Source organism: Citrus clementina, unplaced genomic scaffold, assembly GCF_000493195.1.
Source record: "Citrus clementina cultivar Clemenules unplaced genomic scaffold, Citrus_clementina_v1.0 scaffold_1, whole genome shotgun sequence".
Classification (NCBI taxonomy): Eukaryota; Viridiplantae; Streptophyta; class Magnoliopsida; order Sapindales; family Rutaceae; genus Citrus; species Citrus x clementina.
This window is the reverse complement of record NW_006263303.1, coordinates 7691300-7705568: the sequence shown is the minus strand read 5'-3', so window position 1 is coordinate 7705568 and position 14269 is coordinate 7691300. Positions and strand designations below refer to the sequence as shown.

At 30.7% G+C, this 14269-nt stretch overlaps 1 protein-coding gene across 3 annotated transcripts; it reads left to right on the top strand.

The window, feature by feature from the left end:
- The first annotated feature begins 5064 nt into the window (after nt 1-5064).
- LOC18055976 (uncharacterized protein C3F10.06c) lies at nt 5065-9241 on the top strand. Of its 3 annotated transcripts, XM_024178454.1 has the most exons (7): nt 5065-5435; nt 5532-5692; nt 6184-6877; nt 8086-8186; nt 8279-8387; nt 8647-8706; nt 8816-9241. In XM_024178454.1, exons 1-7 carry the CDS (start codon nt 5153-5155, stop codon nt 8980-8982), a joined length of 1575 nt encoding a protein of 524 aa, XP_024034222.1. In that variant the 5' UTR covers nt 5065-5152; the 3' UTR covers nt 8983-9241. The 3 variants fall into 3 exon arrangements, with proteins under 3 accessions (XP_024034222.1, XP_024034224.1, XP_024034223.1); XM_024178456.1 differs by lacking the exon at nt 8279-8387 and having other exon boundaries at nt 8816-8908; XM_024178455.1 differs by lacking the exons at nt 8086-8186; nt 8279-8387.
- The last annotated feature ends 5028 nt before the right edge of the window (nt 9242-14269 follow it).

Sequence of the window (14269 nt, the reverse complement as noted above, 5' to 3'; positions counted from 1 at the left end):
ATTCACATGAGACAGCAACAGGTTCTTACTTGGCAAGATGAGTGGCTTTTAGTTGTGAGGTAGAGGCTTATGAAAGCAAAAAAGGTGTCTAGATCAATGACAATGATATTTTGTCACATCGAAATATTTTAGATGATGAAAGATATATCTATGGGGACTATTGTTGGTTTATTGGGAAAAAAACTACGACTAAAGTGAGTGGTATATATCAGGATTACCTTGCAAGCATTCAATTTGTAACATTGATGCATGATGTACAATACAAATGACTATACGCTATTTAAGAAAGTAACATTCAAGAACACCTATTGTCATAAATTCTATCTAGTCGGTGATGAGAGCAAATGGCCTCCACTTGTGCAGAACAATCCTCAATCACCACTTATTATTAAATCCGTTGGTAGGCCCAAGAGAGAGAAAGAAAGAATTTGGTGAAACAAAGTCCTTTAAAATGAGTTCTAGTGTGAAATGCTCAAGATGTGATTAATAGGACCACAATAAGAAGGATTGTAAGGCACATATGTAGTGTTTAAAGGTTAAGAAAGTGGAACTAAAACAAAATTATTTAAAGGTCAACAATTATGGTTTTGTAATTTATTTTCATGCATGACTATTTTCAAAGTAACATATCAACCACTAATACACTTGCGTTTGTGTGTGTGTATGTTTGTGCATCGACCACTAATACACACACACACACACACACACACGTGTGTGTACGGAAAAAAGTGAATGCTTTGGTTCAAAATACGGTGGTGGTGGTATTGTTTCAAATGCTGCATCTGTTGGAAATATGGTATCGACTTAGTTCAGTGTCATTGGACACGGTATTATCTTTACTATATCATCTATATTTTGTTTATATTATCAAATAAAGTGTATATAAAAACTAAATAAGGTTCTAATTAAGTCTATTTGCTAATGAAGGACAATTAAGTCAAGAGTAATAAATTTAAAGCTATTGCATTCAGCAGCATGTCAACAGTACAATTGTCTATATTATTGTAGAAACATCAACACCTAAGCTAATACCATACAACATAATCTTTTCAAGGATTTGATGATACAATAACCTTTTAAGTGTAAACATTGTAATTAAGATGTATCATCTTTTGGTACTCAATCATAGACATAGGATTGAGTTTTTGTACATTTTGTATAAATGTGATACTCGCAACTTACATTATAACGACAATGCCAAGTATAAATTATAACTTGCCTATCATGGAAACTGTTAGTACAATTTTTTTTAAAAAAAATATAGGCTACTGCTGGTTGTAAAAGTTGATGAAATTCAGCTAACTATGACTATCACCAATTGTATTTTACTAAAATGTATATAATGAATCATTATCTTTCAAGTTATTGTGCCATTGTGCTAATTCTTATCGAGATCCTACTTTTTGAAGTACTCATGGATAACTGATTTGGTTATTGCTGCTGTTCATTGTTGAGTTTATTTTCTTAAGGTTACATGATTGTTAGTTTGGTTTAATTTAACTATTATTGCTTCATGTTACTTATTTTGTGTTCAGTTTTAATCTTTATTCTTTATCTTACTAGCTTTTGATCTATAGCACACTAAATTGAACTGGAATGAATTTATGTCTGCCGAGTTCGTGTTTAGTTGTTTTTAGTTTATTTCTAAATCTTGTTGTTTTTGTAGTATTGGTTGTTTGTGTTTTGTTTTAAGGCTAATTTTGTATTTTGCTGGTTTGGTGGTGTTGATTTCAATTGTTGTTACCTTTGCTCGCTGGTTTGGTGGTGTTACGTTAGTAGTTTCACTCTATATATTATTGTCACTTTGCTTGCTTGTTTGGTCTTCATGTGTACACTAGTTTTCAATTTAACTGTTGTCACTTACAAGCATGCTCATTTGGTGTTAATTTCACATGTTGGATTCTTTATTAGGATGGTTTGTTGTTCATATAGTAGATTCTTTTGAACTGAATGGGTGTTAATTGAGTCAATTTTTTCAAACCCAATTAATATTTGAGTTGGATTGGATTGATTGTGATGAATTCATTTAACCTAATCTAATTCACAATGATGAAGATGATGATGATGATGATGATTATGTTAATCCTTAATTGCAAAACTCTAAAAACCAAAACAATTAATATAAATTTTAAGTTTTTATTATTTTATAAAAAATACTATTTTATTCTTGCATCTAGTGCTCTAAACTCTAATCCCAAATCTCAATTCTTAGTCAAACTAAGGTATTTCTTTCATTTATTCTTAATTCTTTTCATTGTATTTTTAACTTATAATATTGAATTAGTTTATTTATTTTTACATAACATGCATGCCTAGTAGGTCATTGTCGAAACATTCTTAATTTTAAGATAATTAGTCTTTTAGCTTTCTTTATTGAACACTAAATAATTAAATGAAATTGTCATATTAAATTAGATGTATATTTGATTTTGATAAGTATAATTTCAAGTTTTATATCTTTTGCTTTATTTAATCTTTAGTTTTAGTATAATTTTAACCTAATCATCTCAATCTAATCCAATTCAATCTAATAACAATCCAACCTAACCCAACTCGATGATTTTAGGGTGTGTTTAGAACATAGCATCATAGGGTATTAAATTATTGTTCCCATTAACTTAATATCAAGAACATGTTTGGTAAAATTTAAGGGCCCTAAATGGCGCATTCTCAATTTAGACAAATGTATTTACAATAATATAAAAATAATATAATTTATTATTAAATAATATTTTAAAAATAAATTACAGAAAATAAATTATATGATAATATTATTTTATTTAATTATACTACATTTTATTATATTATTATATAATAATATATTTATATATCAATAACTATGGTTCAGCTACGGTACAACAGTGGTACCATACCATTTTTTTTGTCTTTTGTGGCAGCACTACTGTACATTTTCATATAACCATTTTCACCATTTTTTATTTAGACTTTACTTCACAAATATTAAGTTGATTTCTACTGCATCCATATAAACATTTTAGTTAGCACCTTATACTATTTACTATTTATAAATTTTTATTGTATCTTACACCTGTATCACAATACAATAATTAACATGTTTAATTTAGAACCTTACACTCTTTTTTTTAATATTAGGATTTTTTAAAATCCATTATCAAATTTCATTTAACACTCTACACTCTTTCTATTATAAATTTTTTTAATAAATATTATAGTACATTTTACTTACATGCACAATAACTTATGTAATTCCAATAATCATATTACAAAAAGTATTATAATTTAGCCCTCATTTAATTTACTGTGTAATTTTTTTCTCCTTTAATTTATTGTTGTAAACAATAGTTCATCATCTTTAAATGAGTGCTAAAGTAATTTTATGTAGCATGGACTGACATTATATTATTAAAAAATTTTATTACTATATATGAAGGATAATTTTTTTTTACTAAATTATAGTTTAATATGCCCTAATGTGATAAAAAAAACCACAATATAACCTAATACAACAAATAATGACGAACCAAATGCACCCATAAGATAAGAACACTTGAATTAAATAACATGATAAAAATAAGAGTATGAAAAATTATAATACTTTTTGTAATAGGACTATTGGGATTACATAATTTATTATGCATGTAAATAAAAAATATTATAATATTTATTAAAAAATTTATAATAGAAAAAGTGTAGAGTGTTAAATGAAATTTGATAGTGGATTTAAAAAAAATCCTAATATTAAAAAAAAGAATGGAAGGTTCTAAATTAAACATGTTAATTATTTAATTTCAAAATAGTAAAGAGAGGGGGTATTGTGATACAGGTGCAGTATAGAATAACAATATTTAAATAGTAAAAATATAAGGTGCTAATTAAAATGTTCATTGGATGCAGTAGAAATTAACTTAATATTTGTGAAGCTAAGTTTAAATAAAAATGAGTAAAAGGAGTTATATGAAAATTTACAGTAGTGCTGCCAAAAAGTGGTACAGTACCATTGTTGTGCCGAGTCTCAATAACTATATTTTAATTTGGGAAAATATCCACCGTCCACCCGTTTTTTTTAACTTTTTCAAAAATACACAATTCTTTTTTTTTTTGTTGGAATCCACCTAAAATTGCATTTTATTTCATTTTTCTACTTCCGTTTGGAATCCGTTAAGAAAACTAACGGAAACTTACAAAAATGACTATTTTACCCCCAAAACAAAAATTATAATTTCACCCTAAAAATGCCAAAAATAATAAGATTTAATGATGAATATCATTATTGGTACGTTAATGAAGTACAAAAAAATATTAACTATTAGAGATTGTAACTCAATGAATAATAAAACTTTACTTATCTTAAATTCAATTGATTGTTTGTGAGATTGGACTATTTTTAATACTACTGTTATAATTTAGCATTCCAATTACAGACATATTTAAAAAAAAACCTGCATTTGATGGTTATAGAATTAATTTCTTTATTGACTGGTGGGGAAAATAATTAGATTTAATTTGATTATTTTTGGCAAATTTTAGGGTGAAATTATCATTTTCGTTTTAGGGGTAAAATGATCATTTTTTAAAGTTTCCGTTAGTTTTTTTAACGGATTCCAAATGGAAGTCGAAAATTGAAACAAAATGTAACTTTAGGTGGATTCCAGCAAAAAAAAAAAAAGGAATTGTGTATTTTTGAAAAGGTTGAAAAAAACGGGTGGATGGTGAATATTTTCTCTTTTAATTTTTATAAAATTATATTATAATATTATTTTATTTCACAATACTAATAATATATTTTTATTATGCTATTGTATAATATTAAATTTATATATTAATAATTAATATAAAAATAATTATTTATTTATCAATTTAATAAAATTAAAAATAAATTTAAATAAATTTAATTTAATATTATTATAAAATTAATACAATATATAATATAATACAGTATAATATAATATATCTACATAAAATAATATAATATATTAATACAAACCAACACAAAAAGCACGCTTAAGGATTGGAATTTGGATTCATATAAAATACGATTAAACAACTCGACGTCATCACAAAAGTTTTTTATTTCCTCTTCGACTCGTGTTCCTAATAGGTCCATCGTCTACAAGACCTTCGCCAAAAGGCCCTTGCGGTTGTGGCGGTCTCGCGCGATCAAGCTCTGCGAATGGAGAACGAAGCAAACATAAGCATATACAGAGCAGCAAGGACAATAAAGAGAAGGCAAAACACACTCTACAACGCTTTGATATCAATATACGACGACTCGATTTTCGTCGGCGAAATCTCGCAGTTGTGGCCGCAACTTCCTCTTCTCGCTAACCTCCGCTGCGGTCTCTGGTACTCCTCAAAATTCCACTCCACTTGCTACTTTAAATCCACCGACGGTCACACCAACAATTGGTCCTTCAACACCTCCCGCCTCAACCTCCACGTGGCACTCTTAGCTGGTATGGTATCCTCACTTTTTTTTTTATTTAATCAATCAAATAAATGTGAGGATTTGAAATTAATTTTTTTTTATTTGTTTGAATGCGAATGGGTAGGACAGAAGGGAGGGTGTATCATAGTTGATTCAACGAGGAAAGGGAAGCGGTTTCCGGATAGCATGTCCAAAACGATACCGATTTGGACGTGTGTTTTGAACCGGTCCGTTTATAATTATCGCAAGAAAATGTGCAATGGTGGCGTTGTGCTTGCTAAGGGGGTGAGTACTGGTAATGTTCTTTCATTTATTAATTACTTATTTCCTTTCACTATGTTATGCGAAAATTGTCTTACTTTACTCAGCCTTGACTTGAATTTATTGTGACGTCCAGTAATATGAGATTGAAATTGAGAGTATTTTCAAGTAGCTAAAACTGTATTCTTTTTTTCTATTGGGTCTATTACATAATGTTAGGTAGGAAAAGCGCTTTTTTTAGAGTCAGAAAAGGACTTATAATGCTTATAAGGAACCTGTTTTAAACTAAAAAGCTTACTGCGAATGCAATACCAAGCGCTTTTTAATTTATGTTTGTGACTCAGTGAGCTAGGTTGTTACACGTAGGATCAGCTTGGCTAATTTAACATAGCGTTTCGAGTTATTCAGTTTTATACTTTTATATATAATATGCTATCTTTGGTTTCCATATGTTGTTAGCAATGCTGACGAAAATCTTTGTGATTTTTTTAATCTGTTCTCTTGCTGTCTAGCAGAATGCTTCCGATGAACATGAGAAAAGTACAAGTCAGTTCACAGCTGACTGGGACTGTTCCTTGCATCTTCCTCTCTGGGTTTCGGACACAGAAAAGGCAGCTATCGATGACCGTGTGGAAGAATGGATCAAAGAGTTGGATGCCAGTGGGGCTGACATTGCTTCACTTGCATCATGTTTAAAGAAGCCATTACGACCGCTATGGATTTCTCAAAAAACTGTCATTTGGTTAAATGAAGTGCCCGATCATGATTCTTGGGACTTCACCCCAATCATCCTTGTTTCTGCCTCTTCCCAGAGTGGCATAATTCAGAACAGGACTACATCGGAATTTAGTTGGAATTATATTCCAGGAGCTGGAGATGATGAAGAGAGCTGGGCCAGGGGTTTGACTCCTAGTCTGTTTTGGAAGAATGCTTATGATCTTATTAACTCTGGACCTGATATCTGTAACCAGAAGGTAGCTGATATAGTTGAAAAGGATAGAGTGTATCGTGCTCAAAGGGGACAGATTGCTCCCCAGGTCATTCTTAAGTCCTCAAAATTGTCGGGAAATTCATCTGATCTCTCTCACGTAGAACCTCCTTTATCCTCAGATATTTCAGACCTTAATATTGATTTGAAGGCCTCTGATGAAAGTTGTACAATATCTTGGCTGGGTTCAACAAATCTAGCGGTTGGTACATCTCAACATGGTAAGCTGAATTGACAGTTGTTCAATTGTACTCGTGCTGCTCTATATAAACTGCCCTTTACATATTGAACCATTTGGTTGTGTGATCCATGTTTGGTAATATATGCTATTGTTTCATTCTCAAAATGGAAATCTGGTTTCCAGATGTTGAATGCCAATATTTTTTTCATTTGGCAATTTTTAGGGAAATAAAAATTAAATTCAACTTTAAAAGAAATTTGTCTTCTGTTCTCAGCACCTAGAATTTAACCTTTAAAAATATTACCATAATTCTAAAAAGTGTATTCTCATTTCAGCTTCTATGGGCTTTCAGAGGATATTTTTCTACAGTTAATATTATTTTTTGCATCCTTGTGTGTGTTCCTGTCAGTTAATATTACATTTTCTTAGATTTCTAGAAGAAGGAAAAAGTTGTGTCTATTTACTAGGGGGATAATGTATCCTGGGGGTTTCAATTTTGTGCTTGTAAATACAATGCAGTCGTGTCTACTGTTTGTGATTTATTAAAATGTTCTAGTTTTATTACCTATAACAATGCTTCAGGGAATATGGCCTGCTTGACGGAAGTAATCCGTCAAAACATGGATTCTGGAAATGGTTGGTTTTATACCTTGCAGTGTGAAGATTGAGTCTAAGTGGTGTTATCATTGAAATATGTTTGGATGTAGCTTCAAAAGGAATGCACCAGAAAATTTATGTTATGCCAAATTCTTGCCTGTAGTTAGTAGTATTACATTTTCCCAACTTATGATATGTTGTTTTAGATCCTAGCCCCCTTCCATATTGATATATTAAATGCGAAACAGTTATTATTGAACAATTTATTTATAGTTTCTGATTGAGTTAGATATGATATACCTGATCTGGAATTGAATCTCTCGAATCAACTTTCTTGGCTTGATTCCCTGCATCTATTGTTATTTGGATGAGGATTCTTACTCTGCGGATTAAATAGAAGTACCGGTGGTGCTAGAAGTGGAGGTAAGGTTGGTTGATATTGGTGCTACTGATGCTTATTGCTGGTGAATATATGTGTTTGTCTTGGGGGCCTGGTAATTTCTTAATACTCTCAACAGAAGTCCCTGCGAACTTCATCTTTGTGCATGTGCATGAGTTTCTCTGTCACTGATTATGCATGACAATTTTCCCTATGCTCTTGTACTTCTGCTTCGCACTTGGCTCACCCTTGGTTTGCAATTTTGGGTGCAGCTGCAGACGAGCGTAATGTTGATTGTATTCTGAATTGTGATCAAGAGTCCATCACTGTTTGTCTTTCAAATGCGGAAGCCTATTTGCATCTTCCAATGGTGGTACGTATAAGAGCAAAAATTGAACGATTAACATTTTAAATTTAAATTATCTTTCTGCTACTCAATTGCCTGGCTTGGCTTTTATTCTTCAGAATTCAAAACTGGATCGGTTTTCATTGTTAAGGAATCTTCCTTCCGCGGTTAATTTTGCAAAGCTCAATATTAGCAAGGGAAAAACACTTTTAATTTGTTGTCATAGCGGTAAGGACTTTTATCTGCCATCTTACCTTGAAAAGTTGCACTCTTGAACAGGCTATATGAAGTTGATTATTTTTCTTCTATTTTCTGTAGCATTAATTTGAATTTTGTATTATATTGCTTCTTTTCATCGTTTCCTTGTACTATCTATTCTCCTGCTCCAGCTTGTCTGCACAATTGGACTTCCTATTTTCTATTTTCATTCTGTTGCTGTGGGAAAATGCCTCCTAATATTTTCTTAATCTCATGCATTCTGTTTCAGGGGAAGATATTAGCGTGTGCGTTTGTCTGTCAATACTGACATCATTATTTGATGATGAAGGTAGTTACCCGTATGGTCCTAGATATTTACCTTTGCTGTCAGTTCTTTCATTAAGATTGCTTTCTGTGTGTTAAGTTATGTCTGAACTTGTAAGCCATCTTTTTGTCAGGAATCTTCGATGAGGGGAAATCCTTCAATCAGACTCGGATTACTAAATTGGAGATGCGGCGACGGCTTGTGTTTATCTGCAAATTTGCATCAAATGCTCGGCCATCCAGAGGAAATCTGAAGCAAGTATTTAGTTTTCTTAGTGGTGGAAGCGTTGATCTTGTTTAATTAACGCCCGGAATATTTTTCAGTTGGTTTGACAAATTTGGACTGAAGGGTCTGCAATGCAGATTTTGGACCCTTTGTTTATTTATCTATTTTTTATTTTTAGGCTTGTCGCATAGCACTTCGGCCCATGGGGTTAGCCCATCCACTGACCTAAGAGATTTAGAGATAATATTATTAAAGAAAGAAAGAAAATAGACAGAAGTTGGTTGTTTTGTTTGTACCAAATGAAAATTTGTTTGTTGTGAATTGTTTTTTCTGAGCCGATTGATGATTGCCTTGCTGTAATTCAAAATTTTCTTTTCCCAGCATCGGAGCCTGGTTTTGGAGTATTTTAATTGGGGGATCCTTAGTCGTAATAAGCTTTTAATAGGGGCCCCAGAATAATTAATCTTTACTTTCCGACTTAAAAAGAGAAAGGTCAAAAGAAGGGAGAAATTAGGCTTTTAATGCAACAGATGAAGATGATAATTCAGAAACAAGGAAACACGCAGTTACAGTGAATTAAAAAGACTTTAGGAATTGGCGTGAGGCGGCGGCGGCCCAGGTTGGGTGGTTGGAGCAACCACGTCGCATGATCTCATTGAACCTTTTGCGCCAGTCCATAATTGGAAACAAGATCGAAAGCACGAACGCATAAAGTGGAAATCGACTATTGGACCCCTCCATTTTTGCATAGAATTGACTGTGCTACTATAAGCTTTTTGTGGCTGCTTTGTGATGATTAGGGATGGCAAAAATCCCCACGGGGACGGGTACCCTCGGGGATTTTCCCCATTCGGGGAGGGTATGGGGATAATTTCATACCCAATTTCTTATTCGGGGAGGGGACGGGGAAATTTTTTTACCCAATTTCTTATTCGGGGAGGGGACGGGGATGAGGTGGAATCCCCATCCCCTACCCATTTCCCCATTTTAATTTTTTAAAATTACTAGTAAATAAATAATAAAATTTAAATTATAAAATTATAAATATTGGTAAAAATAAAAAATATTTATATTATTAAACTTTTAGGCCTAATTAACTAATTAAAGTTCTAAATTTTTATTTAGGACATTAAAAAGACCGAGTAGATTCTAATAGCCAAACATTTTTTTTTAATTTTAATATTCTTTAAATATTTTAAACTTAAATCTATTTTTTATTTATATTTAGATGTTATAATTGCCCACAACGAATCACAATTTTAATATCTAATCTAATCTAATCTAATCTAATCTAATATTTACTTTTTATTTGCTCCGATTTAACTATTGTGTTGTAAAGGGAATAGTCCACATTTATAAAGTGCTCACGCCACCATTGAAAAAGTTAATTTTGAATCTAAATTCGATTTTATTTGTAACAATTTTGCATTAGACTATTAATTTGTTCATGATAGTTTGTAAAAGAAGTTTGTATCCCTTGCATGTTGCGTTACTTACTAATTTAATGTATGTGACTTTTGTAATAGATGTTAATGTAAGATATATTTCGAACTTTACTTTTATTTAAATTTTTTATTTTAATATGATTAACTCAAAATAAAAAAAAATGTATTAGTTATTCGGGGATCGGGGACCCTCGGGGATCCCCTGTTATTATTCGGGGAGGGGATGGGGATTCTCTCAAGTAATTCTGACGGGGACGGGGAGGGGACGGGGACATACGCAAAATATCGGGGATGGGTACGGGGAGATTGGTCCCCTCCCCTCCCCTCCCCATTGCCATCCCTAGTGATGATGAAAAGAAATAACTTATGTTTTTAATCTTTTTAATCTTTTTAGCTGAGTGGTGGATTTTTTTTTCTTTATTTTTAAGATTTAAAGTTCAAATATTAAAGTGCTTGTTTAGGAGGCTGCGAGTTTTCGATTATGTCCATTAAAATAGATTATGCTCGTTATGGGTCCAGATATTCAGACTATAAAATATATTACAGAGGACAGAGCTGATTAAAAGGTTGTAAGTTTTAAATTTTTATTAAAAAAAATATAGATATTTACAGTTAGGAGTTTATTGGAACCTTCTAAATTAGCTTTATGATAACAGAGTCCGAATAATTGGGTCTAAAACAATTGGATTCATTTTCAAATATGTCATACATAACTTAGTATTGTTTTTCAATTGGAGTTTTCTATCCTTATTTCAGAGGAGGAAAATAGTTTTTTTTTTTATTTTTAAATGTGACTTTCTTAAAAATGAAAAGTTTATTTGTCTGAATATAAAAAATAGTGAAATTGTGTTTGGTGAATCTCTTTTATAAAATAGTTTTTTCAATTATTGGTTATTTAATGCATATAATATTTATCTCTTAAAATTATCTATTATGATTGTCAATTAATTAAAAGGGTGAGGCTATTTGAACATATTAATTTTCTTTTAACACCCATTTTAATTCGCTAATTCTTAAAAGTTATAAAATTATCTTTGATTGACTATTTTCTTCTTGATAAACTATTTTCTCTCTCTTCTACAATAATGGTCAAAAGCTACACTAATTTTTCTCTGTGTCAAGTTTTCTTTTCTATTCTTTCTTGCTAACTCAACTTTATCTTTTTCTTACTTTTAACTATAAAATTATCAATTCTTATTATCATTCAAAGTTTGTATTTATGAGATTCAACCAAAAAATATCTAATAGGTTCAAAGTAGTACAAATACTTTTATTTTTTAATTTTTATACTATGGTCATTTTTCCTTTCATTTTGTTTTAGAATACAATAAGGCTGAATTTGTTAATTTTTGAATAATTTCATTTGTTAAATCTTAAATGCAATTACTTCATGCGTCACAAAAATTTTTTGATAAAGGTAGCAGATCAAGAAAGAGAGAATAAGGCCAAATAAGTAATTAATTAAATTATATTTTTACAATAAAAATTTTAATTAAGAGAAGAATGCAAGTGAGTAATTTAGTGGGTTCAACTAACTCTAATTGAAAAAAATGCAAACAAGCTAATGTAAAGTATAGCATTTAATTTTGACCAGCTTAAAAACAAAAGTTTGAACTGCAACTAATTATATTTAATAAGAAATATTGAATAATAATATTCAGAAATAACAAATAAAAAAGGACATAACATAAGAAAAGGAAAAGATCTAACCCCCCAACTAGAAATCTGCTGGAGAGAAATTTATGTAAAAGTTTTTAGCGGAAATAAATGAACCAGTATATTTGGTGAAATGAAAAAAAAAAAAGAAAATGGCTAGATGCGGGCCCGGTTGGGGACAACTGGCGACACTCTTTTTGTTTCTCCAGATTTTCTCTCCTAATGAAAATGTTTCATCATTTATATTCTGACTTTACTATTAAAAAAGAGGCCCACCAAACATGTTTCTTGATTTTCGTTCGTACAAAACGAAAATTAGCAGGTGGAAAATGATACCATTCTTAATAGCTGTGTTGATTTTGATGATTACATTGTTTGATGCTTGGTGTTTAATCATTTGTTTCAAGTCCCTCAAAATGTATTTTATAGGAAATTAATGAGTTAACAGCATTAGTTAATGCAAATATAAATTATATATAAAAAAATTTCACAAAGTACACCCTGGAGGACTCAAAATTAATGAGTAAACAACAACCAACATATAAAAAAACCAACAAACACAAGGAAGCAACTTACATATTTAAAAATAAAAGATTATTTTATTCACAGATTTAGTTAAGCAAGTAAACAATAATTTTACTCTTTATTTTTTATTTCAAGGGTAAAAGAGACTTTTATCTTTAAATTATTGAACAACAGACAACAGAATTAACGAAAAGGTTGCTGAATGATATAAAATTAAAACTCAAGGTGGTTCAAAGATATTATTAGAATCTCGTGGTAGATACTTGCAATTTCAATTGATATTTTTGAGGTGGCCGGTGATAATTTTCCTTTTAAAATTCTAATATTCATAATGACAAGTTTGTTAAAGCCTTCTAAATCAGCTTTCTGAGAACAGAGTCTGTATAGCTAGGTCTAAAAAAAATCACGTTTACTTTCAAATATTTGAAAGATATTTAATTTCCACACATCAGGCACATGAGAACTCAAAACTATTGTAGTTAATTAGTATGTAGCAAGCAACAACGAACTCAAAAACCAACAAGCAAAACAACACAAAAACAATGAAGATAGCAATAGTACAACGTGGCAATAGTAAAACAGTGACCTATAGCGAAAATTCAACAAAAACCATACCCACTTTACAACCACTAATCTAATTAGTGGCTTCATTTTAATTTGATAACTAGTTTGAATCTCTTCACTTTTGATAATAATGAACATGGCTAGCTTTTAATAATTGTTTTTTGAATCATGGTGGTAATACTATTTTTGTAACCATAGAGGCCCACTTTCTTATCCAGCATGAACAAATAAATTAAAGGTGTCCTTAAATTATATTTAATATAGTTTATAATCATATTCCATTACTCTGTTATTTATTTTTACATTAATTTACATAATTATTAGTTACAAAAAATATAAGAAAACCCATAAACTAATTACTAATTGTCGTGTGAATACACGAGAAGGTTAAGAAAATCCTAAATGAAGCCAAATTAGCACACTGTAGTTTTCAAACTTTTCTTTCTCAGTTCCTGCATGGTTAATGATTCATACTATTCATTCATAAAAAAAGAAAAAAAAAATGATTCAGACGACCACAATTAGTGGCTAGGACTTGAAGTTAATTTTATGAGTGGCACCAAGTTAAAGTGTCTAATGCCAAAGTTTCACTTCATATTTTAATAACAAAAGCTCCTTTGCTTCACCCAGTCCCCCTCTTTCTTTCTCATATTTAAAAGGTAAAGGGTTTACATACACTAGGGTTTTTATCCGGATAAAGTCATATTAAAATGGATTGCCAAGATCAAGATCATTTTTTTTTTCAAAAGCAATCCTAAACTACTCTCAGCATCCCTTGGAATATCTATAAAGAGGATGGCACTTTATAACACAGCCATCATCAATTCCAAGGGAAAACGACATCAACTCTACGGGACTACTCCAGTTAGTGAGCTCGAATAGACTTAGAATTATCATATTTTAAAACTTGTTTAGTTATTTTTAGTTTTAGAGCACAAATGAGTTGAATACATATTTTCATTTTAGCACAACATACTGGTCTTTTCCCTCTCTTTATGAGTAGGGCTAAACCTCAAATCTCCTACTCTAACTCAACAAATTTTATACCAACTAAACTAGTTGACACTCATAAACTAATTGATATGTATGCATTATTGCAAGTTAATATTTAAGAAAATATAGTAAAAATGTAAAATGGGTATGTTGATTTTACAAAAGTATTAAAAATTATT

Bases quoted from the DNA above. Each gene is read 5' to 3' on its own strand.
- LOC18055976 (XM_024178454.1), top strand. From the start codon at position 5,153: ATGGAGAACGAAGCAAACATAAGCATATACAGAGCAGCAAGGACAATA. The intron at 5,436-5,531 runs GTATGGTATCCT...GCGAATGGGTAG, and splicing joins CCACGTGGCACTCTTAGCTG to GACAGAAGGGAGGGTGTATC. The intron at 8,388-8,646 runs GTAAGGACTTTT...ATTCTGTTTCAG, and splicing joins TTTAATTTGTTGTCATAGCG to GGGAAGATATTAGCGTGTGC.